This window comes from Platalea leucorodia (genome assembly GCF_965183815.1).
Source record: "Platalea leucorodia genome assembly, chromosome: 5".
Taxonomy (NCBI): Eukaryota; Metazoa; Chordata; class Aves; order Pelecaniformes; family Threskiornithidae; genus Platalea; species Platalea leucorodia.
The window spans coordinates 42723044-42748561 of NC_138827.1; the positions used below are offsets into that span (position 1 = coordinate 42723044).

The window sequence follows — 25518 nt, forward strand, 5'->3', positions numbered from 1 at the left end:
ATATATATTGTAGTTCAATGAGCACAAGTTACATTTAAGGAAAATAAAATAGAGCTTTTCCTTGTCTTCTCACCTTCTTGCTGCTCTAAAACACAACAGAATTCTTTCTAACAACATCATTTCATTAATTTTAAAGTAGTAATATTTAAAGTCTAAATGCAGTGATTTTCTGCAGTAACGTTTTTCCTGCATGCGTATATTCAATTAATTAGACGTTGATTAGTAAATGCATCATTTTTAGTTACAACTAAATCTAAGTTTGGAGCATAGTGTACTACTGTACAAATAGTTAAATTTACATTTTACATAACATACTATTATGTAAACATCTGATTGCAGTTACACAAAAAGATACACAGAGAGGAGTGTTTTACTAAACATTTAGGAGAATGGTGTTCTAGTTTAATTTATGAATACCAGTATAGTGTTCCGTCTTGTCCAGTTAAAGTATTACTTTAATTTTTAGGCTTCTCATGAGTAGTTAATCACAGCTTTTCTGTAGGTCTTAATTAACAGAGGTTGCTCTATATAAGCATCAGCCATACAAAGTGATATTTGTGTCATCTGTATTATTCTCATATCAACCTTTCTAAAATTCTGGTACCCAACCTCCTAGTACCAATTTTATTTTATTTCTAACAGCTATTTATTTGCTTAACTGTACTCTGATAAGGAAAAATAGGACAGAACCAGACCCCTCGCATATTGTAGAGAACAGCTAATAGATAACATTATTCAGACAAAAAGAAACCTACTGCCAGATATTTTTTTTTTTTCCTTAACAATGCAACACATTTTTCTGGAGCAGTAAACATAGAAAAAAAAGTCTAGACAAATAAAATGACATTGCTGTACTATTTTTAGCATTTCACGCTCAAGATGCAGGCATTTGTTCTTAAATATTTAAGGATGCTATTTTAAAATCTTTCCTTTCATAGTAAGACCACAACATGCTAACCAATGTGCAGTTCTATGATGCCCAAAGAGAAGCATGCATTAAGTGATGATAGGAAGATTAGTAGCTTAAAAAGAGATTTACAAAGAGGCAACAAACTAAAGCTTTTGCTGGCGCTTAAATACTACTTCAGCATTAAGATGGCTTGCAACACATCACAGCTACTTACTAGAGTATCTGAAGTGGTTATTCTGGTGGTATTTAGTCCTACCAGAGATGGGAGAGTTTGGGACATCCAGTTAGAGATCATTGCCATGGTACTAAGAACAGCACCAAGCTTCAGCAGTGGAGGACTCATTGCTGTGGAGCTAATGAGTTTTCATAGTGACTGATTATCATCCCAGCGCAGGCTGGCAGTGAGAGGCGTGACTGCAGCACACAACAGCCACAGCATGAAAGGAGATCGAGCTACCCAGATGTAATCGTCCGTTAAAAACATTCGCATCCTTACTTGCCCTCTGTCTTTCTGCTCTTACTAACAAATACTTACGACTATCTTATGCTGACCACTAAATAAGCAGTCCTTTCTACGCTAATAATCATTGCAGTTTCCAGTGGGAGATGGCATGGGTGAATTACCTCTTTATAGGTGCTAGAGAGTCAATTAGCACTTAATTAGTTCAGTCCCTGCAGAGTGGTATGTGTTCCTGTCTGAAATGCAAAAGCCGAATCACAAACCCAAACACAAATAACGCCCCGCTCCCCATCACTGCGTTGGCAGAAACATGCTCAGGTCTGTTCCTAAACACGGTACCAGCCTCGTCCAAGCGGATGGGAAAGGGGAGAACTGTCAGCCTGCCCACGGAAACACAAAAGCTGTCAATCTTGGAAACCTTTCTGAACATTCCTTGATTTGTTGATCTCCCATAAATTACAAACATCGGTGACTTTATAATTTGCACAGCTTGTTATGAAGATATTTGTTGTTCATGAAAGAACATTGAGGCAGTAAAGATTCACGTTTCTCAATGTTCTGGTTAGTTTACAAGGTTTTATACTGAGAGTTATTGCATTACATCCAGGGCTGGCAGCCTCAGTATGTCTTCATTGCCGTTTGGATGGGAACAGAAGACAAATTGTGGATTGCTCATGTAGCATTTTGAGCCTTCTTTTGGCTCTAATCTGCTGTTAAATCTACTGTTCTCTAGTGCTGTAGATGATCTCCAGGTTCAGCAGCAATTTATCATAAATTAGCGAGTGTGTGTGGGGGGGAAAGAATCCAGAAAAAAAGAGTGTAGAAATCATTGTGCCATTGGGGGATTTTTACTTTTTTAGAATTATTTTAAAAAGAAGAAATGCTGAGCAAGGAGTTCTAATGGCCATTATTTTAGAGAGAACTTGCTTAAAAGTTTGCAGAGAGATAGACTACTGTATTTTTCCCAGAGGCAGTTATGGACTTTGTGTCTGAATCTGCTGCCAAAAGACTATATTTTTCTTAAGGAATTTTGGTGGTTTGTATGAAGGAAACCTGTAGTGAAACTGAAGGGATGCATTTTTGTAAGAGTGTGTGATCACGAATGCATTTGTTAAAGATACTAAAACCCTGCAAACAGTTTTTCAGATTCTCTGACCTTGTACACCAAATTCAGGTTAGACTTTTCTCTTCCAGCATTCATTTAGAATTATTTCAATAAATCTCTACAGTTTAATGAGGACACATGGAAAATCAATTTTTTAAATAGAAATTGAAAAACACATTGCGAGCTATTATATAATCTGATAAGGAGTCTTCCAGCAATAGAATACAGCGAAATTCTGTGCACGCAAGTATTACAAGTTTTCTGGGAGTTACACAGTAAGGTGAGCTGTGAAATGTTTCAAACACTGAAAAAAACTAATTCACTGAAGAGATGCTTTTGAAAACAGTGAAAGAATAGGAGTTATTTGCTTATATACAGATTCTGCACAGAAAAATAAGCTTTTTGCTAGTTTCTCTGTATATATAGACATTGCAGTAAAAGACCTAAATATGAAAATGATAATCAATTAAACACTAAACATGTAGTTTTATTTACCTGTAGCATATTGAATGCATGGACTTGTTTGCATGCATTTTGATTTCTTTCACATACTTTGTCTAATTGATATCAAAACTCCTGGGACAAAATAACACACAAGTGCCATTTTCTCCAGCGAACTCGGATTGCTTTCAGAATACGAACTGGTAGTTGATGACGCTGATGTCTGAATAAGAAAACACGATTTTTTTGCTCAGTTCCAAAAAAGTATCCCAGTAAAAAAAATGTTTCACTGTATCAGTCTCCTTGATCCATTTAGTTCCTTCCTCTAGCAACGGCCAGCAGTGGATGCTTAAAAGAGTGTAAGAAGAGAACAAACATATAGTAATACTTTTCTTAGTGTAACCTCCCAGCACCCTGTGGTACTTACTGGGCCAGAGGTTGTAACTTTGTGTTCAACAGTCTTTCATGATGCTTTCTTCCATGAATTTCTCAAGTAACTTTTAAACTCATCTGTACTTTTAGGAGGCACAACATCCACTGGCATGGAGTTCCACAGTTTAATTATGTCTTGTGTGAAAAACAAATTTGAGAAATGCTGTGTTCAATCCAAGTCTGCAATTTTCCACTGAAAAACCTTTTTTTTTTTTTAAATTATAACCTTCATCTACTTCCAACAACCCAAATTGCTTTCAGCTACTTAATAGAAAAAAAACCCTTCATCGGTGCATTTGGATACTGCAAATAGAGTAATCAAGCCCATGAAACAACTCAGTTTTGTTAAATCTCGTAACACTCTTGATACCTCTTGAGAGCCAGTGGTGACTCTACTTTCTGTTGTTCTACTGATTCCAAAGGAGTCAATAGCAGCATTAGGTTTTATAAATCACCTTTTGTAGCGGTGTCTGTGCTTACCCCCGGGGTGTGTTCTAGGGCCTTGGCCTCCTGCTTGTCTGGAGTAAGCAACTGCTGCAATACCGTGGCTCCAGCCAGGCATCTGGGTTTCCTTACTGTGAAAACCAGAGTGCAAGTATGGCTGGTATGTGCCATGTTTCAAGCCGGTATCGGCTTGTGGTGGTACGGGGATGTGCTGCTGGATCCAGAGCTTCAGAAGCGCTCCTGCATTGCACAGTTCTGTAATGGCAGCTGTTTTACTCAGCATATTTTCTGTATTTGAGAAGATAAATTTCGTAATAGCTTGGATCGTGTGATGGTGGCCATTATGTATATTTCTCTGAAGACAGAGACCCTGTGGCAAGCCACCCGTGATATGGTGTCTTGAGACGGAGAGGGCAGTCAGGCATTGCCTCAGCATGATGAAGGGCATAGTGAGTGGAGGTGTTTGAGTCTTTGAAACAGAGTTCATGTTTCTGTGGAGATAGGCTCAAAGTTGTCCTCTGAACAGATGTGCATATCGAACAGCCCGGAATGGCATCAAGAGTCAGGCTTTTTGCTGAACTGTTGCACTTCATTGGCAATTTATCAGCTTCCCAAGTAACTCCATTGATTACTTCCAATATGGATTAGGTAATATTTGGCAGTGTTGCATAATTTTATAGTTTTACTGGGTTCTTCTGAAGTAGCTCAGTATCCTCTCTAGACCTAATACAAAAAAGACTGTCATTCACCAGTTTTATCACCTTTATTGTTCCTGTCTTCTTTCAGAAGTTTAATAAGCACATTAATTCCCCCCAGTTCCAACACATTTCCTTAGTCATGATAGATTTTTTTTTTTTTTTTTTTTTTACTACATTGAGCTGCAGCTGTTAAGATTTTTGGTTGTCTTCTCTTAAACATTTTCTGTTCCACAAAAGAACATAATCTGTCCCCTCCTGACTGTTTTAACCTTAGACAAAGTACATTCAAAAGACAATAAAAGGCTTTTCTAAAGTCCAGATGAATAATTACTGCTGATTATCCTTAAACCAGTGTATTGTCAACTCCTGCAAAGAATGCTGTTTGTTTGGTTATTATGATTATTCCTAGCAGATGACATACTGCTTGGTTCTTGTGATAGAGTATTCATTAACATAGTTTAGAACTTTATTTTCTTCCAACTAGTTTACCTGCTAAAGAGAAAACCTGCTGACGTGTGATTCACGGTATTGCTGCTAGATACATCTTTAAAGAGCATAGCAGGAGATAATCCTCTAGCACTCTTGGCTGGCTATATAATTTAAAATTACTACCTAGTTGGTATCTGGATTCCCCACGGTGCTGAAGTTAGATCCCCTAGAACTGCACAAGGGCTTCAAAGCACATTTGCACTGCAGTACAGGGATGATGGCAGGTTGTAGAGGTCTATGCGAGTCTGCTAATGCGGCCCTAGCCCAGGGACTGACAGTAGGATAGCTGACACTGGAAAGCTGCAAAACTGCTCTTCTAGGACTGTAGGTAAGTATGTGGCAGCTGTGTCCTATACTGCTGCAAATTTAATGCTAAACTTTGGTTTGTTTACATAGGCTACACCTTTCCCTTAGACGGGGCATTACTTGTTCAGTGTAATAGTCAATATTCTGTCTATCTAACATTCCTTATTTCATGCACCCGTTTGCCAAATAGTTGCTTCAGAGGAGTATTGCGAGAGAAGACATATGTGGGAACAGACATAGGCTCTGAAACGGTTTCTTTCCTGAACAGTGGAAATACTCACTGGAACTATATTTTGTTCGTGGTCTTATCAGAACTGTAGAAATGTCCATAAAAACTCTCTGTTAAGGAACTAAAACTTAAAAATAATTTTAGCTGTATTTTGCCATAAATATTTGAGTAAATTAAAAAATGGCAGTAGAATTTAAAAAATGAGTAGAAAATTTTTGTGAGAAACACATCTGAAATCACATATAGAAAGATCTTACCAAAAACCACAGAAAAACTGAAGAGTTATTCTCATCTTGTTAGGAAGTAGAAACAAAACCTTATGCTCTGTGTTTCATTTCAGCTCTGTGTTTTGCCTTTTTTTTTTTTTTTTTTTTTTTAAAAAAAAAGGTGCAATTTCACGTTTCTAGTCTATGATAAACTACTGCGAAGCAGTTTTCTGAACAAGAGCTAGAAAGTAACAGCAGTTCTAAAATCTGAACGTTACTCTTTATTACCCTGAAATTTTTCCTGGTATGATAACTTTCTCTTTTCATAGCTGCCTTCTCCTAAAGTCAGTAAAAGCTAAAATATTTATACAGAATGACTACAGGTGCCATATTTTGATCTTGTGTAAAAGTATGTGAATCTGTAACAATTTCAGTGTTGTTAGCAGAGTTACTGTATACCAGTTCTGTAATATTCAATTATTATATTATAAATTATCAGGGGTATTAAAGGTATTATTAAGGTATTCTATGAATGCCCTTATTTACTATTATATAAGAAGTTGGAGGCTCTTCTAGTCTCTGATGTTTACTTTGACTTTGAGATCCTGTTACATTTTGATATGGGTTAAATAAAGTCTAATGTAAATGAGAATAAAGCCCAATGTTATCTTATCACAACTAAGGTATGATAATTCCTGTACTATAAAAAGTGATTAGCGTCAGTATTAGGAATATCAACAAAGCAAATGTCCTGAGAGTCAGCAATATGTGAACACAAACACACAGACACACACATACACATAAATGCATGAAAAATGTCTAATTACCTCCTGGCTGGAGGACAACAAACAGTGATTTTAAGAAAGCAGAAATGGTGAAGTTCAGCAGCAGTCACTTAACCCTGATGTCAGTTTATTTAATGTATGTAAAAAAAAAAAAAGTTACCTCATTCCTAAATATTTCTTACAATTCAAAATTGTGTTCATGGGTAAATGCTATGAAGGCTTTGCCTAAAACCTTGCATTTTATGCAGATAGAGATCAAAGTGATTGCATACTCATGGCTCAGCTGTCTTTTAAATAGCTTCCTTTGAAGCAGAGCAAAGTCAGGAATCTTAAATCTCAGTAAGTTTGTACTTTGACAGCTTAGGTTTAGAAAGTAAGCTCATGCATAAAAGTCAAAGCTTCCCTTGTTACAGTGTTGGTCTATAGCGTCTAGAGTTCTTTTTCTTCATGTGGTGTATTCTAGAGGTGACTCAGTAGTACATTGATTTAAAAAATGTATGTTAGTACATTAGTCATGTTCCTGAGCATTATTATTCACGTATGGTTAATGCATGTATAAAGCAAAGTTCTCAGAATTTGAATAGCAATTAAAATGCATAGAGCTCAGGTGTACTGACCAAGTACACCTTTGCCTTTTCAGTTCAATTCCAATTCTCTGAATTCACTGAGAAAACATTAGCTTCTTCATCTAACTCTATGTTTTTGTTCAACAAAACCCTCTGGCTTTGCAGTGTTACCTGTGAGTAGTCATATCCAAGTTCTTTGTAAGCACAGATTGAGAGGTATGTGCCCTTTCTAGAGAACAGCCTTTTGCCGGCTCATCTGTGCCTACAAGGTGACGTTCTTCAGTCAGGCATCTCCACTGATAGTAAAAATATTGAGCAAAGGATTTTTAAAGTCTGTTGTCCCTTACATGCTTCTGTACCAGTGCTGTTGAGGTGACATTCTTTCTGTAGTGGTCTTGGCTATCTGCTTGTTCATTTTTCAGGCTTCCTGAATGAAGGAAGACATTGTTCTTAGAAGGCATTTTAATGTTTGTGTGGTGGTTTTGTGTTTGTTTTTTTTTTTTTTTTCCTCCCACCTATTCTCTTGTGTTCTGCTGTTAGCAATTCCCAAGTGGACAGAGTAAAAAAGTAGCGTATCTACAGTGGGCTTAGTTCATGACAAGAATTGCCAGAAACTAGAAGCAGGCTGGGCAGTGTGCTTTAGGAAAGTTTGCAGTGAATTGAAACAGCTGGGAAAAAAAAAGGGCAGGGAAGGACTAACTGAAATGAAAACAAAAACTTCTTCAGTTGATTTCCTGCCATTTTAATTTTCAGTAACATTTATATCAGATACTCAGTAAAACCTCATAAGCTTTTCCCTCAAATGTGTAATATGATGATGGATCTAATGGGAGAAAAAGAGTTTAGTGAAACCACCCTTTTCTGTTCTGTCCTCTGGGTGATCAAGGTTATTCATGCTTACTTAAAAAGCTTCTTTTCTAAAATATAGAGAGATATCTATTTAGTAGAGAATGACAAAAGATTGTGCAGAGAGTCCTTTTCCCTTCAACAGAGGCTGGGAATCTGCATGCTTTTGGAGAATCCTGGGATCCCTCCTCTTGCGGTGAACATCCACTGAATGGCAGGGTGCAATGTTGGGTGCTCCTGGGTCTGGAATTGGTTGGGCATCGCACAGGACTGCAGTTTCCATGTTCTTGTGAAAACTGTAGGGATTGGATAAAAGGGTTTATGCATAATTCCTCCTGGAGTAATCCTCATGCTTAAGGGTTTTTAACCATGTGTAACTTTGTCTTTTTTCCATCCTCAAAATACACATTATTCTGTTGAGGGCGGGTGAAGCAGGTGAGCTGGCTTTCATTGAGCATAAATTTAAAAAGTAACTTGGTTCTTCCGAGATGTCTAGAAGCTGAAATTCACCATGAAGTTAGATCATATATAATCCTGGAGTAGAGCTTGAGCCATGAAAATCAGTGAATTCTGTTGTAATTTAATAAAATAAGTGGTTTCAGCTGGCTCTGACTGCAAGTAGGCGTCAGAAAACAGACACATAAGATACTTAGAACAGAAGTCCATCTCGGCTCTGTGAAAATGGCCAGTATAACCGAACCTTCCTCCGGTTAATATACGCTTACAGCTTTTGGCAGACAGTGGTCACAGACCCCTAAACTGGAGGTTGCCTGTGGACTGTCACACTTAATAGCCACAGGTAAATTTGTTCAGTCCGTTTTTAAAATCCCCTTGAATCTTTGTGAGTGCGAAAAAGACAGAAATTAAAAGTAGAAAAGGTTTGTAAAATAAAATTTCCTGTAAAAGGGGAATTTTGGCTTTGGGAAAAGACTAATGGGCTATGTCTGTACATAATAAAATATTAAAATAATAGTAATAGAATATTACTATAACAATAAATTTTAAAATAATAAAAATAAATTAAAAAATAATAAAAGAATATTAATAATATTAAAATAATAAAATATAAAATATGTCTGCACATAATAAAACAGGGCTGGGACATGGGGTTGGACACTGGCCCGTAGCAAACAATCCTGTTTCTTGTTAACACACTCCCTGTGATTACTTTTTCCTTTTATGCCTGGGCATGATTCAGCATTAGATAGTTTGGACATGGATGCAGCATTTCAGGAGGGGAAGAGAGTGGTTTTGGTGCGTGGAAAGGAGCTGTGCCTCGGGGTCAAGAGAGCAGTTCATCTCCTTTATGTTTAGTAGTATGGTTGTATTCACATTTGGCTAAGGGCTGTCTTTGGAACTGAGAGCAAAGGAACCATCTACTGTTGTTTGATTTCTGCTGTATTCTGACAAACAGGTCCTTGTATGTTCTTTGTAAACTAACAGCTTTGCCTTACAGAAACACTTGGCTTTATCCTCCTTTTATTTCCTAATGCAGATGGTTGTCAAGAGTCTCTAAACTGACGAACGAAAAAGTGAAATGGGGAGGGTTGTCCTATTGACTTGCCCTTCATCCCACCATGTGTCATACAGTCTTTTGGCAAGTCTCTTCTCAAACTGCCATGTCATACTGATTCCCTCTGCTAACATATCCCTGTCATATCCTCTATAAGGATGAAACAGGGAAAATTCCTCAGAAGTCTAAACGAGTGCTTACTTCCAGTAGTCTGGAACCCCAAAGGCTGCAGTACATTTAGATACTAGCCAAAAATTTGTAGGTTTAACCAGCATGGCACTGATAATGGCATTTAAAGGCTGTAGCATCTTCCTGTTAGGCTTTTCTAACAACAGTGGCATTAACATTTCCCTTCTGAGATATGAGGCAGTAGGCAGAAAGACTGAGAAATGTGGTTGTTCAGAAAGCACTGCATGTGTTTCCTGCAAAATCCTCAAAAAAATAAGGTTTTTTGAACGTGTTTCATTACAAGCGAATCCATTTTTAATGTATACCATTTCTCAGCACCAACCTGGAAGGACTAGTTCACTTTTAAACAGGGATGAAAGCATATAAAGAGTATAAGTGAATATTGAGACAATCCCACAGGTGATCTTTCCTGCAAGACAGACCGCTATGGCCAAATTCCAGTAGAGTTAGCTATGTTCTGTCTAGCAAAATGCTTCCCGCAGTTTCAGCTGGATACTGTAACCTGTTCTAAATGCTGTAGAGTGCTTTGAAGACAATTAAACAGGTGCTGTGTTTCACCTCAGAGATGGCTGCGTTTCAGTAGTGGGTAAAATAGTCCGTGTATATGCCACAAAGCATGCTCTGAGATCAAAGATGCTATAAAATAATCTTACGCTTAAATAAGGGTATAGAAAGCAAACACTTGTTATTTTTCATTTTCCTGAAATGACAAAATGCTAATTTTCTAAGTTTTGATATGGATGATTGAGATTTCTGCATATACGTGAGAAGCAAGATTGTAAAAGCTAGTTTGAACATGAGAAGTTTACAATAACTTTGTACATCTAGTAGGAGAAAGGAAAAGAAAGCTGCAGGGAGGAAGAGAGAGGGAAAAAAAATGGAGCTGTAAGTACTGAGACATACTTGGTGGTGAGGTATTAGGGATTGCTGCCTCTTTCCTCCTAACTTGTCACTTGAATATAACAAAAGAAAGACACCTAGAAGACAGACAATCCAAAGCATGTTTTCATAAATTTAGTATTTATGCATGGGACAGTGGCTGTCATGCTAGTGTGCCCATCTGCAGCACGGTGATTCTGTCACCTCGGGAATACTGCTTGCTGTGTGAGGGCTGATATCCTTGAGAATTAACAAAATCCTGAACTAGTTAATATTCTTGGAATATTGGAAGTTGCCTCTTTTTTGGGACAAATAAGGCTACTGTTGTTCATACAGCTTACGATTTTCCAGGATCCCAGGCTCAGCAAGTGTGTTGGACAACCACAGATATCCATGTCATTTTGAAAGAAGTCATTTGTATTCTGACTTTCCTTCCTCCATTTCTACCAGCAGTTTGACTTAGGTGTGATTGATGTACCACTTCGCAGAGTTTTAGCATTAGCACAATGCTCAGAAAAATCCATATATGCAATAGTTAGCAACTCAGGAGAGGCCATGTTTTTTGATTAGAAAAGAGTGGTGTACTTTGAAAGTTCTCGTAAATCTAGGCACAGAAAATTGTGAGGCAATGAGAACACTGAGATAAACGTAGAATATTTGTTGAATCTTGTGGAAGATAAAAACTGGAGAGATAGTCTAACAGCTATGTTCATAATATAGCTGTGGCTTGCATAGTGGTTGTTGTGGTTTAACCCCAGCAAGCCACTTGAAGGTTAATAATTTCAATGCTTGTGATTCTTCACCCTGTAATCTGTTATCCTTTACCCCATTTTTCATGTGCCTCTAAAACAGGCACTGAATCCTGTTAGGAAGCTGTGGTCTCCCACTAATAACGTTGAGGAGACAGCGGAAAATGGTTGGGCTTTGTGTTGCTTTGCAGTCATGCAGTGGAATGGCCGATACTACAGGCGATGGCAGCGAAAGAGAACGAAGCTTTTATAGCACAGCAAGCAGTCCTGACATCAAACTGATCAATGACTTACCCCACACAAAAGGCTCGCATTTCAGCTTCTAAATGCAAAGTATTCTAAAAAAATAACGGGACACATCATGTCACGTTATACTCGTTCTTTTACAGTCGCGTTTTATGACCAAAGGAAACGAGGTCATTCCCAATTTACGAGATGACTGGAGTTTTGCAGTTTTGTGGGGTTTAGTGAGCTGACAACAGAGGAGTATAAATGATGAAGACTCAGGCAGTACCACATCAGAAGCCTTCTGTTTACTGACACTCTCCATACAGTCTGTAACCTATATTTTTAAAATGTCTTTTCAGCAGTTTGACTCTAAGGCTATTTTTTATAGTCTCCAGCACTTAATCCTTGTGTACAGTTGTAATCCTCTTTTTACAATACCAAAATTAAAAACTGTAGAGATGACTATTATCTCACAGGAGAAAAATATGAAATGTGTGAGGAGCGGGCATCAATGCTTAGAAGCAACGATTTAATTTCCAGAGAAGAAGGTTTCTGTCCGCAAGATGTTCAGTGCAGGCATTTTTCTTTCTAGCTTGAAGTAGGGGGAATTCACCAATTAAGAATCACCAAGTCAGTGAGTCTTTAAAGGACTGCTTAGCAATGGGATTGTGGAGAATAAAATTCACAGGCAAAGCTGGTGAAGTTTTACATAAGCTTTTAGATCTAATGAATAAAAAAGGGCCAAGATTTTGGTTAATGAAGGCATTTACATAACTTTTGAGATTGATATTAATTTTACAGGGAGATTTAACTAACTCATTAGCAAATGACAGCAAAATCTAATAAAAGATTTCTACTAGATCTTGTAATTCGTTTCCGCAGCTTGGCTAACAGTGATGCAGAAAGTGAAGGAACTATTTGCACAAGGGCAAATAACAACTTTGGAGACACAACTTGTGCTGGATCTCCTGAAAAGTGTTTTCAACCCAAAAAGATAATTTAAAAAACATGCACAAACTCATCTCAAGGATCGCAAAACAAGAAATGGAAATTTCAATTCAAATTCCTGTAAAGGTCATGAGGGTAAGACCCCCACTTAATATCAAACAGTGCACAGCGTTTTGAAAGAAAATCACTATATTCTTCAGGTCTGTTGAAACCTGAATGTCTGCAGAGGAAAAGTTTTAATTCATTTCTGTGATATCACCATATCTTCAAACTGAAATGACTAAAACTACAGCCAGTTACACAGTTCACCTGAGATGCTTATTTGGGTTTCATGAAAGCTTAAGTTTCAGACTATCTGGTATGCATTTTTCTGTAATTTAAAAGGAAAAAAATCCGCTATCGGTTCTATAATATAGTATAGAATATAGTATTCAAGATCCAGATACATAAATATAGCCCTCTTGCACCCAAACCATTCATCCACTGAAAGTAACCAAGAATATCGATACTTTGGTTGTCAACAGAGAAAAACTGTTGAAATTTTGTTGTCATTATTGCTGGAGCTAAAGGTGAACTTTAATCAAGAAAATATTTTGCTGTATGATTTCTGTGAACCATCATGTAGTATCATGAATGATAATAATGTCATAAACAAATGAAGCATCATAATTTTGGTCTTCATAGTGAGCAGAAACACTTCATTTTTCACCTGGAAACCCAGTATGCCCTTGTTAATAAAAACATCAGGGATGCGATGTGTGCTCAATGTGACACATTGTTTAGAGGGGTGAAACTGTCTTTTTCAGCATCTTGATAGCAAGAGAGAGGTAGAAAATGCTGTAAACAAGTAGAGCTTACATTTCCAAATGGAGCCTGGGAGGAGAAAATTAAGAAGTATTTAATATTTCCAGCAAAATCCATGTGAAAAAAAAATCTGGCTGCTTTTCTGTCCTCTGAAAATCTTAATCCACGTTAAAGACGTTAAACCATAACAGTAAAAACTACTAACACGAAACTGGAAAAAAAATGGATACATCTTAGCCAATTTGTCAAAGTGTTGGTGGCAAAGTGTTAAGGCAATTAAATAGCAATAAGAAAGCACTAAGGTCCATCATTTTTAGCCTTGGAAACCAGTTTTAAATCTATAACTAGAATAAAATTATTTAAAATCTATATAAAAAGAGATGGTTTGACAGAAATAGGAAGATGCTGAAGAAAATATTGCAGAGGTCACAAGTGGGAAGCTGAAGAAACTGCATTTCACATATACTTTTTTATTGACTTTTTGCATTTGATGGACTAGCAAATTATTGTTTCTTTGTTTTCTTATGAATATAATACACAGTCAATCTGTCACAAATAAGGAGAAAAGTGACAAATGGAACCCACCTCAGCCAGTGCTTAGGGAAAATACTTGTCTTTTTTGGGGCCAGATGGGATGCCATAGGGCTATTTGCAAGAATTAGGTGGTTTTTTTCTTTAATGTAACATATAATGCAGGGAAAAAAAGGGGGGTGAAAAATACATTCTCTAGCTTGAGAACATGGTTGCTGTAGGGAGATGCCTGCTACCTGGGTTCTTATTTCTCATAAGGTTTCTTGCAGTCAAAAGGGGGAAGGAAAGAGTCAGAGGAGCAAGGAAAGTAGAAATATTAATGCATGACTTCAGCAGTGTGCAGTCAGTAATAACAAGAAAACTTGTCTAATGGATAGACAGTAACAGATAATTTTAAAGTCATTAGCTTTGTCAATAGAAATAAACCCAATAAACCAATAATTAGCTTGTTGCAGCTTCTCGCCTATATTAGACTGTTTAGGAAACAGACTTCTGCAGATCTTAAATCTGATGCAAGGGATGACCACTTGAGGCTGCAGACTGTTAATAATACTTTTCTAAATTATCTGCATTGGGAGCTCTTTTTCTTTTACTGCTACATGCACATTTTACAGATAATACAAGCCATTTCCTGAAGGGCACTTCAACAAAACCCAGCTTGAATTTATACCATGTTTTCCTGGAAGAATTTAAGTGGAGTTTTAAAATAAAGTGCTAAATTTTAGGTCTGGAGAAACTTAATTAAATGACAGTCACTTTGCAAATGGTTTTTGCTCATTATAGTCAAATCATCAAAATCAGTTTAAAGGCAAAGCATGACTTGCGTGATTTGCACAAGAGATGTATCACGATTCTTTTGGTTTGGATAGATTAACTTTACTCACGTTGTTAAGCTCTGCTCTGGACTGAGAGATTTTCGATTCATTGTTCAGTGTACTAAGGATGCAGACGAATTATTTCATGAGTTAAAGGGAAACAGTAGATAAAGTTAGTGACGCGCACATTTTTTATCTGTAGTATGATGAATTAAAAATATTCTGATTAATTTAAAATATTAAACTTATCGCTGGAGATTTTGTTAAATGACTTTGATACAAAATGAAACATTTTGGAATGCTTCCTTTTAATGAATTGTTAATATGTTAAAGAGACAAGTCCCTAGGTTGCAAATACCTTTTTGATCCACAGAAAACTTGTCAATCAAGTCACTTTACATAAATTCAATGGTTCATTAGTAACATGAATGGATATTTTGGGCTGAACAACAAATTCTCATTTCAAAGGGTTTAGAATATAGACCAGCTTAGACACTTTAATTCTTTTGAAAAATTGAGAGAGACTTGAAAAATACTTACTTTGTTGTTTAACAGGGTACTGGATATAGCCATACTCTAAAAGCAAAACAGCCTATGAGGACGATCTAGAGCCTGGGAAAGCAGACTGCAAAACCACACTGAACTGGGGACATTCAAGCAATCTTCTTTCATCCGGAAATCTAACCGAATGTCTTGCTGCTGGCAGTCTTTCATGTTTGTTTATTGTTAAGATACATGCCTGAGCTGTGCAGAAGCAGCTGTTTGCAGTTCTTGTGTGCTTTTGATTCTTCAGAACTCATGGTTATGGTTTCTTAAGTGAAATAAATGGCCAAATTTTTCTCTTAGCAAACTGTTTTCTCTATCAGTTGGTTTCATAAATGATATGACCTCTTCCTAAAAATTTTACATGGCTTATGTACATACATGAATGTAGAACACTCCCTTACCATGTATTAGTTTTCTGGGCTACAGTTTGCTTTCTGGGTTTAGAACAATGGATTTCAGAATCAGATTCCCAGATCTGGATCTCTTTTCAGAAGAACTCTGTAATCTGGCTCCAGATTTTCCATCTTTCCTTGCAGGCTCAAATACTTTCCTAGGAGTTGTAGGTTGAGGGTACCTCTATTAAGAAATTGAGATATCAGACTGTAGACTTAGATTTGCTGAAGTCCAAGCCCTCCTAGTATGGACTTCCTAGTAGTTCCTTGCAGGTATGATTAATTGCCTATAAATAAATTTTGGACTGTGCAGTATGTGTAGAACAGATAACAAAACACAACACAGTATCCCAAGCAGTGTTCCTTGATGATTTTCATTCCTGCTGTGAATTCCCAGATGTGTGGAAAATGTCATGGCTATAAATCCCTTGAGCTGATCAGCAGTCCCCGAGACAAACAGAATACATTGGAATTATAAATATTTCTTTCAAAACATAACATGATATCATATATAAATGAGCTCATTTGTGTGACGCTATCCTTTCTCAATGCATGTTGTTAACTTGAAACATACAGGAAATTAAATGGAGGTAAAAGTAAGGAAGGCCCCGGCAAACTGCTTCAGGTGGTTTAAAATAACAGTGGCTTGATCATGAGTACAGAAGAAAGTATGTCTGACTCTTGCAGCCTTGACTGGAGTACTTCTCTCAAGCCTGAAACGTGGAATCGTCGACAGTTCTACCCCGAACACGAGAGCAAGGAGGCAGAGTGGAGGAGGTAGGGAAAGACTGGTTTACATAGATGAGAAACCTCAGATTTTACCTCAGTTGCATTGTGCTCTAGAGATAAAGCTGGAAAGCTAAGGTTGAATCTATAAAGGTTACAAATACTATCTAAATGCCATTTATTGTTTTTATTCTTCCTCTGTGCACTTTGGGCCTTGGAGGAATTCGTGTTTAATTCAGAAGATATCATTCCTGTGTTGCTGCAAGTTTACATCGTCCTGGACTTGGCAAGCGTGCTAGAATTTAGTGAAACAAGTATGGGAATGAAGGTTGAGAATCAGGAGGTGCAAGAGATTCACAAGAACAATGGTGAAATCTCTTGCTTTGACTCAAAAGTGAGGTATTAAGAAGTCAGATGTGTTAAGGAGGGAGCAAATAGAGTCTCTAGTGCAGCTTGCTTGGCAGTCAAAAGAATGTGATTATAATAGCTTTTTAGTGGGGTGGAAATATCCAATTTCCCCAAAGACCAATCTGGCTTAGCAATGCAGACTTTCTGACTTCATATTCTAATGCTTACTTCACAAGATGCCTCATTTCTCCTTATGTAATGAACTGGAAACAACATTGTTTCAGAACACAAAATGCAAGTACTGCTCCATTAGACAAAACAATTCTCCAGGAACTTACCAAATAGAAAAAGAGAGAAAACTGGCCCTACAACCTATATGTGAAAAACTTCAAATTTTAAATATTAAATACCTGTAGAGAAGATAATCAAACATATTACCATCACTGAGACAATCTGGAGAAAACAGTGTGGCTGCGATGACCATACAGACCCTTGAAAAAAATGAAATAGAAATTGAAAGGGCTGACAGTTGGGAATATCAGTATCTTGGAAAAGAAAAGCAGCCCTGAAGGAGAATGTGGTTTATCAGATGTTGAAGGACAGATGATAAATTCCGTATTACTTAAAGCCGTTACTTATGCCAAAGGCATATGAACTGCAATGTAGCTATAACATAGTATACTGGTTTATGCATTATGAATGTAACCATTAGGATAAAAGCCTTCCAGCATTTCATACAGACAGTTATGTTACTGCACAAAGTCAGTCTTTAGTAATTATGAAGAATCTAAGGCAATTCACAATCTATATTCATACTGTAATTTAAGCCTTCTGGGTTCGGAAACAGTTGTCTGCAATCTATTGTAAAAGAGGAAAAAAGCAAAAATACTACATAGGCTAATACAAGATTAAATGACAAAGTAGGGAAGAAGAAGGAAAATAGAATTATACAAATAAAAATAACAGATTAAAACAGAAGGAAATGTATGCAGTAACAGAATAACCTGAGATTTAATGGATAATTATGTCCCTTAGACTAGGGGCAGTCAAAGTAAAGAAACAAGAGAGGCAGTGGGTGTTCGGGTTTACAACGATCAGTCTGGAACATTATTATGGAAAGCTGAGTGGGGTAATATTCTCTTTATTCCTTATTCTACAGTGACCCTTTTTAATAAGATTTTTCCTCAGTCTAGTATGGTGTTCCTACTAGGTAATATGCTAACAATCTACCAAAAGAAAACTACTGTAGCTGAAAATTGAGCTCTTTCACAGAGAGAATGAAGTAAAAGAGTAAGAACTAAGGCTGACATAATTCAAGAAAGAGCTGAATAAAGCACATTAGGGTTATACTTTTTGAATCATATTTGAATCACTCAGTACTTTCAAAATGTCCCATAGAGAAATGATTCAAGAACACAATGAAGTACCTATTCTTTTCAGGCACTTCTAAATATAAGGAGGTTGATGATTGCTGGTGGGCTTAAAATATTTAGAGCTAAGGCTGACAAAAATCACGAAACGGACACTTTCTGGTTTCTGTTAGGATGCTTTGGGACTCTCTAGCTGTCGTGTGCTGGCTGAGAAAGGACGTCTCGGCATGAAGAGATCTCTGGGTTATATGACACTCTTGCCTGCTGTCTTCCTGGACCTCTGAGACAATCGCTTGCTGGCATCATAGCCTTCAGTCAGCTCTGATTTATGTTGTGACGAGCAGGTTCTCCTGACAACACCACGACTGCAGTACTGCAAGTGATTTATGATCATGTTAGTCCCTCTCCTCTGGTCTTTTACTGGATACATGTCAGCGGTTCCTGAAGAACGAACCTGTAGTCTTTAGGAAATTGCAGCAGAAATGCCAGGCTCTAGTACCGAGATACGGTTTTAAAGGAAAAGGACTGGTGCATTACTGTTTCTTCTGAGTTCCTTATCAATAGTAAAGGAGTGTGCGTATATCACTAAAAATCTTGTATACAGTGGTGTTTTTTGATGGTTTTTATTCCATGCATGAAGTAATCACACTACCCAAGTCTGATTTAGTTTTACTGAAACACAAAGGAATGTACTTATGAATAAAAATTCCTATGACTAGTACCCAGTGAAATGTCTTTCATTCCAATCAACAACTGGAGAGAATTTCCTGCTACAAATTGACTATTTCATCAGTGAAATTATGAAAAAAACCCTCTTATTTCACCTTACAGAATCACTGATTGTTACTTCAGCACTTATTTTTTCCTGCCCATGATACAGATTCATGGATATCCTGTAATTAAAGGAATATGCACAAGAATACGAACACGAGTTCTGCCTTTGCTCTTGAAGTAATATATAAATTACTGGTTACTCACAGGAATTGAAAAGTACACTTAGAATTGAGGAAACCGTACTGCAACTTTTTAAAGAGTTTTGTAAAATATAATATGAATTTCTAAAAATGTGTCATCATTTCCATCAGTGCTTTGGTACTTGCAACATTACGTGATCAAATATCGTTGACTTCAAAGATATTTAATTGTGTTTTAGTGGGTTTCTGAAATAGGAGCACTGAGGTAAACCTTTCCAGGCAAATGTGTCCTGTCCCATGCAAAAGAGAAGAGCACTTCCAGAGGACAACACCACCCACACTTTCCGACCAAGACCTTGCAGTGCTGTAGGAGGGAGGATATATCAGTGAGAATGGCTGACGTTGTTTTAATACAAGTAACATCCTATCAGTTGAAATATAAGTACTCAAAGAAACTTTTCTTGGGAAACAGAGGGAAATTCACTGCTTTGTACGATGTTTTTTAAAAAATACAGTATAAGCTATCATCTTTTGTAATTGAGGCAACACTTAGAAAGAAATTAATGAACTGGAAGTGACTTAAAACCTAAGGGGAACATAAGGCATGCCAATTATGTTCAGAATAACATTCTTGAACTTCAGGCCACACATAATTTATGACACTTTTCACAGCACTGACTTGATCACTTTTTTCCTTTCTTTTCCATAGCACAGTATTTTAGATCTGCTCAATCCCACCTACACATTTGATCAGATAGCCCAATGCATCGTTACAAGTTATGAGTGAGAACTTTGTAATGCTTGGATGATAAATTCAGAAAGTGATTTTTGAAGACTTTAGAGCCAAAGGGAAGAGCCGCATGGCCTGAAGTCTTTGTTAGTTTGAGACGAATTTGTTCATTTCCCATTTAAGAAAAAGTTCTTACGACATCCTCTGTCAGCATAAAGCACTCAAAGGCAATCAATTTCACCTGTATTTCTAAGATGATGCAGGGCCAAGAATTTATCATGCAAGTATGTTAAATCGTTCAGTTTTGGAGGAATAGAATAAATGTCTTTTTGAGCTTTTGTCTATAGTTTATTTTCGGTGATTCTGTGATAGTTCTGATGAAGGTGGGGAGCACAAGATTTGTTTCTGGGTGGAGGGAGTGAACTGGGAAGGAGAAGGTTTGTGAAGTATCTGAGGGACTTTTCCTCTATTCATATGCGATTGAAGGGGGGGAAAATCCCCCAAAATACCATTAAAATGAGCTATGTTCTTAGAGGGGAGCAGAGTGATAGAAAGCGAGCTCTCCTGATACAGCTGACAAGAAACCAAGACACAAAAGTCAGAAACTATAGACTAGGCTCTGGTCTACTAAAACTAATCAAACAGAACTGTGCTATCTTAGTATAAATAAGCTAGCTGTGCCTCTTAGCTTCTCCTTAAATCAGTAGTTCGTTTGATAAATGTTTCATCTTTTTTTTAAGACACTGCTGGATGTGTATCTTTGTGTTTTTGTGTGAGCTCAGACTACGAACTGCAGAGATGGCATAATGAGGGTTAATGGAGCTCTTCAGGTTCATGTAACTCATATGAATCATAAATAACTTACTAAAACAGAGGAGGCTCAACAAAATCAAACTTAAAAATACTTCATGCAGAGTTCATAACAGACTAAATAACACTTCCAGACAGCTGCAATGTAATTTTGCCAAACTGAGATAAAATAAATGCCAAGGAAGTGTCAGAGTGAACAAAGCAAGGGTCCCTCCTGTGTCCCTTTACAAGTATTTTTTCTGTGTTATTCCTTTAGTAAACAGGGATGGAATAGGAATGGGAAGAGCAAGACACATTAAAAACCAAACTGAGCTCTGGACCACTCCCTCCCTCCTCCAGCTGACGCAGGAGTATACATTCCTGAAATCTCTCATAATTTGAAGTCAAACACACAAACAGCATTCTCTCCCTTATTTTGGTAAACATTGGAAGCATTATGAACTCAGCGTTATATTGTGAAATCAGCTGTGTGACTGCTGAGGAAACTACGGAAGAATGAGTCCTGTTCTTTGCTCTTCCCACAGAGAGCTATACAGAATTTCAGGGCAGGGAGGAATACAAAAACAGATATAAGCTTGCCTCTTCTCTTCCCAAGATATCTGCTACTGCAAATGAGCCAGTGTGACAAGAATAGTAAATACTTTCTTATGTTAATAGCAATAATTAACATCTTTGGGAGGAAAGGGGGAAACAATTCTTTCTTTGTGTTGTTCATGTGATAGTAAAACAATCTAATGCTCATTAAGAATTGTATCCCCAGGGCATAATTTGGAGGTAGACGACCTATATAGTTTCCAAAGGCTTAATCTTATAAAGAGAGGAAGAATGGTCTTAGATCACCTGGAAATGACTTGTGCTCTCTACACTAGAAAAGCTTGAAGGGTTTGGAACACAATTTTCATTAAGGACAAGGGATCAGTTTCTGTCACTTGGCAAATAATTCTACTGCACTTTCATCTTTTCAGGTTCAGTCAGTGAAGAGCAGACTAATTTTGCAGTGAGGGTTTCCTGATAGGCACGCTGTGGAAACTCCACGGAGGTGGAAGCTGTCCCAGCAGCGCAGTTAATCAGCCATCTCCCAAGTGCCATAGGAGCTCCTCAGAGGGACTCCACAAAACTACTTCATACGGGTTAATTGTAGGTTATCCAAGCTCAGGTTCTTTGTTCAATCAAATTTTAATTCACAGAAAGACATTAAGTATTTAGGTACCGAGCAAGTCTGACTGAACTCTTTTCCATTTCATTGTCTTTCAAATGGCTCCTTAATTTCTCTTTGGTAAAAATAATGATTTTAATTTAGACAGAGACTTTAATCTAAGGATGTCATAGTATTTTAACACAGTCAGTCCAGCCCAGCAAAAAAGAGGAGTTCTAAAATCCTGTTACCTCCCACACAGTGTGAACAGTGTGTGTGCTTGTTATGGATAGGAAACTACAGTTAAAATCCTAAAAACCCGGAGTGACTGCAGTAGAGGTAGAACTGAATGTAACGTCTCTTGATTGTAGTTGAATACTCCTGTGATGAAATCTAGTCCCTAAGCTGTAGGTTTGGTATAAAAAGGATATCCTATATATGATATAAATATACCTTCTGTGTGACTCTCAGTAGCATGTCTATATGCCACTTCACAATGTGTGAAGAATATATGTGCATGCGTGAGACAACATCACATAAATGCACTTTGTTGCTAGATTATATACAATAAATACTAAACACTAGGTAACAACATATTATCTCACCATTGAACATGGTAAAGGCAATCATATATTAATAATACGAAGCAATTGTTATGCAGAGCTAAATCCCTAAATTCTTATTCAGTTAGACAGGTTAAGGATTAAGGATTTTGCTCCGTATTGTCGGTTCACCAAGGATAATTCCTTGGTTGCAAGTGTGCATGGTAAAAGAAATCATGTAGTCTGTCACTGTGTACAGAAACAAAAGATACCGTTCTGTTCTTCACACTCTGCTATTGCACTGTTCTCAAAATAGTCTCTGAAAATTGAGCTAAAAAAAAAAGACATGGATTCAAAACTACCATATCTATGTTTTGTAGATTTCCAGTCCTGGTGTTAGCAAATAATGAAACGGCATCTGCATGATAACTAATAGAAAAATGATGAGCAAAATCCTTACCAAGTATAAATGATGTTTAGCTCCATAGGCCTTTCTGTGTACAAAATGCAACTCTGAGCCTGCCTTAAGGTGGTTGTTAGTGGTGACTCTGAGTCTTAAATGTCAGCGTATTATGCAAGTTTAGCTGTAGTCTTGAAAAGCACTGAGCCCCATTGTGTCTTTTGATATCTAGGAGTAAACCTGAAGTGACTGTCTTCAGAATAGTACCTTGTTTACCCAAGTTTGAGGGATGTCAGAATTTTGTTCTCTGGACACTGCTTATGCTCATTGGTTCATCAGATAAATAGAATGAAAACACTCAGGATGGTCTATCCTTTCCAAAGCATAATAATTCTGTTTATTGTCTGGTGTGTGTGTGTGTAATCTTTGTACATGCCTGGTCAACTCGGAGCAACCTGTCATAACGGATGTGTTTGTCGGAGTGTGTTGATTTATTTGAATATTAAGGTCTTACTAGAATAAAATATTTATGCAGCAGTATTACTTAGCTAATGATGATCAGGGAATAAATAGCAGCATGACTTTCTTTGTTAAAAATCTTTCAAGCAGAGGAGAAAAGGCAATTGAGGATTCCACTGTACATAAAGCAGTTAAGACTTCTCTTTAGCACTAGAATGGGTCCAGCTCCTGACTCAGCCTGACCTCTCTGAGAACCTCTGGTGACAGAAATGACTCTAAAAAATGTCTTGTTATTTCAGCTTAGGATTCCTTTAGTGAGGAGGAGGGAAGGAGGAAAATGGGGGCAAGGTTGTTAAATAATGGTGGCCGGATTCTGTCTTATCTCCCTAGCTTTTTAGTGCTTTTTGTCAGTCCCAGGCATAGCCAGTAATTACTGGCTTGGGGATGGCAGGATCACTCTAGGACTCAGTTACACCACAAAATTATGACAAAGAATTTAGTTAGGGTCAGATCCTCAACTGGTATAACTCTGCCTGTCTGACTTCTGACAGTGCTCAGGGGCTGCAGCATCTCTCAGGTAGAAGTAGAGACCAGAGATAAGGTAATTTTATGCTGTCCTTGTGCACCATATACAACCTGAATGGCCAAAGCAAAAGGGCTTATCAGAAGGGTTACAAGTTCTGGCATCCTCAGTATAATTCTGTTTTGTTGATTTGAAATATCTGGAGTCCACAGAATCATCCAAGCAATACGCTGCCTGCATTGATCTGCTGTGGATGGCTCGTCCACTTCAAGTACAATCACTTTGTCTGGTATTAATGAAGAAATTAACTTTAATTCCCATTCTCGCTTTCCTGCAGCTCATACATTGGCTTTTACAGTTCTCAGCTTCAGAAGTTTGTTTTTCCCTTTCATGAATCTTTGGAAATGGCAGAGCAAGAATAGAAAAATAGCTAAGAAATCCAAACTTGGGGAAACTTTCAAAAAGGGTTCTGTTTTTTTTTCAGGCAGTAAAAGAAAAAGAGTACTGAAATAGGAAAAAAAAAAAAATCATTCTTTTCCCCAAGGGCTTGATTTGGAGTGCAGTGTGATTGACTGTATTTTTCTGATAAAATGTCTTTATAACTCTGCAGCATGAATAAATAAAAACTGTAAACCAGTTCTGCAAGACAGAACTTTTAGGATCGGATGCCCCTCTGATGTTCTTTGGTCATAAGTCAATCCTTAGCCTTTGCCTCTGTTTTCCTGCTGCAGTGCAGATATTGTTTGCAGCTACATTGATCCTTGAGCAGAAACACTGGCCTAGGTGTCCTGATGCTTTTTAATTGTACCTCAGGCTAACTTAACTCCAGCACATTCCTTTTCTAGCTATAGAATAAGGAAATTTTGTGCATTGAGGTTGTGCTATACAAATCCCTTGTGAACCCCATAATAACAGTCATCTTGTTTACTCTGCTTACTCTTACTCATATGGAAGTTATCTGTTGTTTCTTCTGCCTACTGTATGATTTCCTCAAAAGAAAAAAATCTGGACAGAAACAGAAGAGGATGGCTTAGCAGTTCCCAGGAACACAATGAAAGATTTACTTGAAAAGTAGAGTTCAAAGCAAATCCATACACTGGATCCATTCATAAATACATATTCATAGCAGGCCTACAGAACATTTGTTTCCCAGGTAGACAAGAAAACATGGACGTTACCTTGAGAAGTTTTAGTAACATTTTTTACATTACTAAAAGGCTATAGGGTCTCATGAAGTTCTGGAAAGCACCTTCTGGTCTCTCTGTATACTGTATCTGTTACCTGTCAGAAAGACAACTGTTGGAGCTGGGTGGACCATTTGCAGAAAATATCACATGGTCTCGTTGTCTAACCACAAAGTAACCAGATACCAGGCTGATGTCCTTAAGTGTCTTTGTAAAAAGCTGTGGTATTGACCCACCTGAAACCTTGCCTTGAAGTTTCACTACAAATCTGTCTCTGAAAGCATCCAGCATTCCAGTTTATATGGTTAATTTTGACCAGTCAGATTAGTCATATGTGCTTAGTTTTGAATCCTGACAGGACAAGTATTTCTAGTGTAAATGCTTGTCTGAATTTAAGAACATGAATTTCTGAAAACACTTAAGCTCACAACTGTGAAGTTGTACGTATATCTATGCTATTGAAAATCTAATACCAAAAATGGTCTTGAAAATGAACAAAGTGAAAGCATAAGTATGGATACTAGTTTGTTTGTTGGTTTTTTTTTTTTTTTTTTAATCTTAGTGGAATATCCTGATAATATTTGTTTAAGTCTTAGTACAATGTGAGAGAATACTAAGAGTTAGAAATGCTATTTCCTCTCTTGGTAGCAGCATAGAAAATGCAATCTCACCTTAGAATAGTATTGCTATTTTCATTTATGATGATGACTAATAAAATGACTTCTATTCATGCGCATCCATCTACCTATCTATATAGAGCCATCTTGGAAAGACCTATACGTTTAAATAAGCAAAAATAAGCAAATAAAACTGAAAAAGTATTTTAAAATCCAAGCATGTAATTTTCCCCCTTGTCCTTTAAAATG

At 37.3% G+C, this 25518-nt stretch overlaps 1 protein-coding gene across 2 annotated transcripts in view; it reads right to left on the bottom strand.

The window, feature by feature from the left end:
• OLFM3 (olfactomedin 3) overlaps nt 1-25518 on the bottom strand; it is a gene marked incomplete at both ends in the record, with an annotated part of 67245 nt that overhangs the window by 21350 nt on the left and 20377 nt on the right. Inside the window, one exon of one of the 2 annotated variants that reach the window (XM_082313949.1) lies at nt 1125-1348. The exons of the other annotated variant lie outside the window; for it this stretch is intronic. Coding sequence (XP_082170075.1) covers nt 1125-1253 — 129 coding nt within the window. Of the gene's footprint in view, nt 1-1124; nt 1349-25518 lie in introns of those variants that run through there. 2 annotated transcript variants of the gene reach the window in all.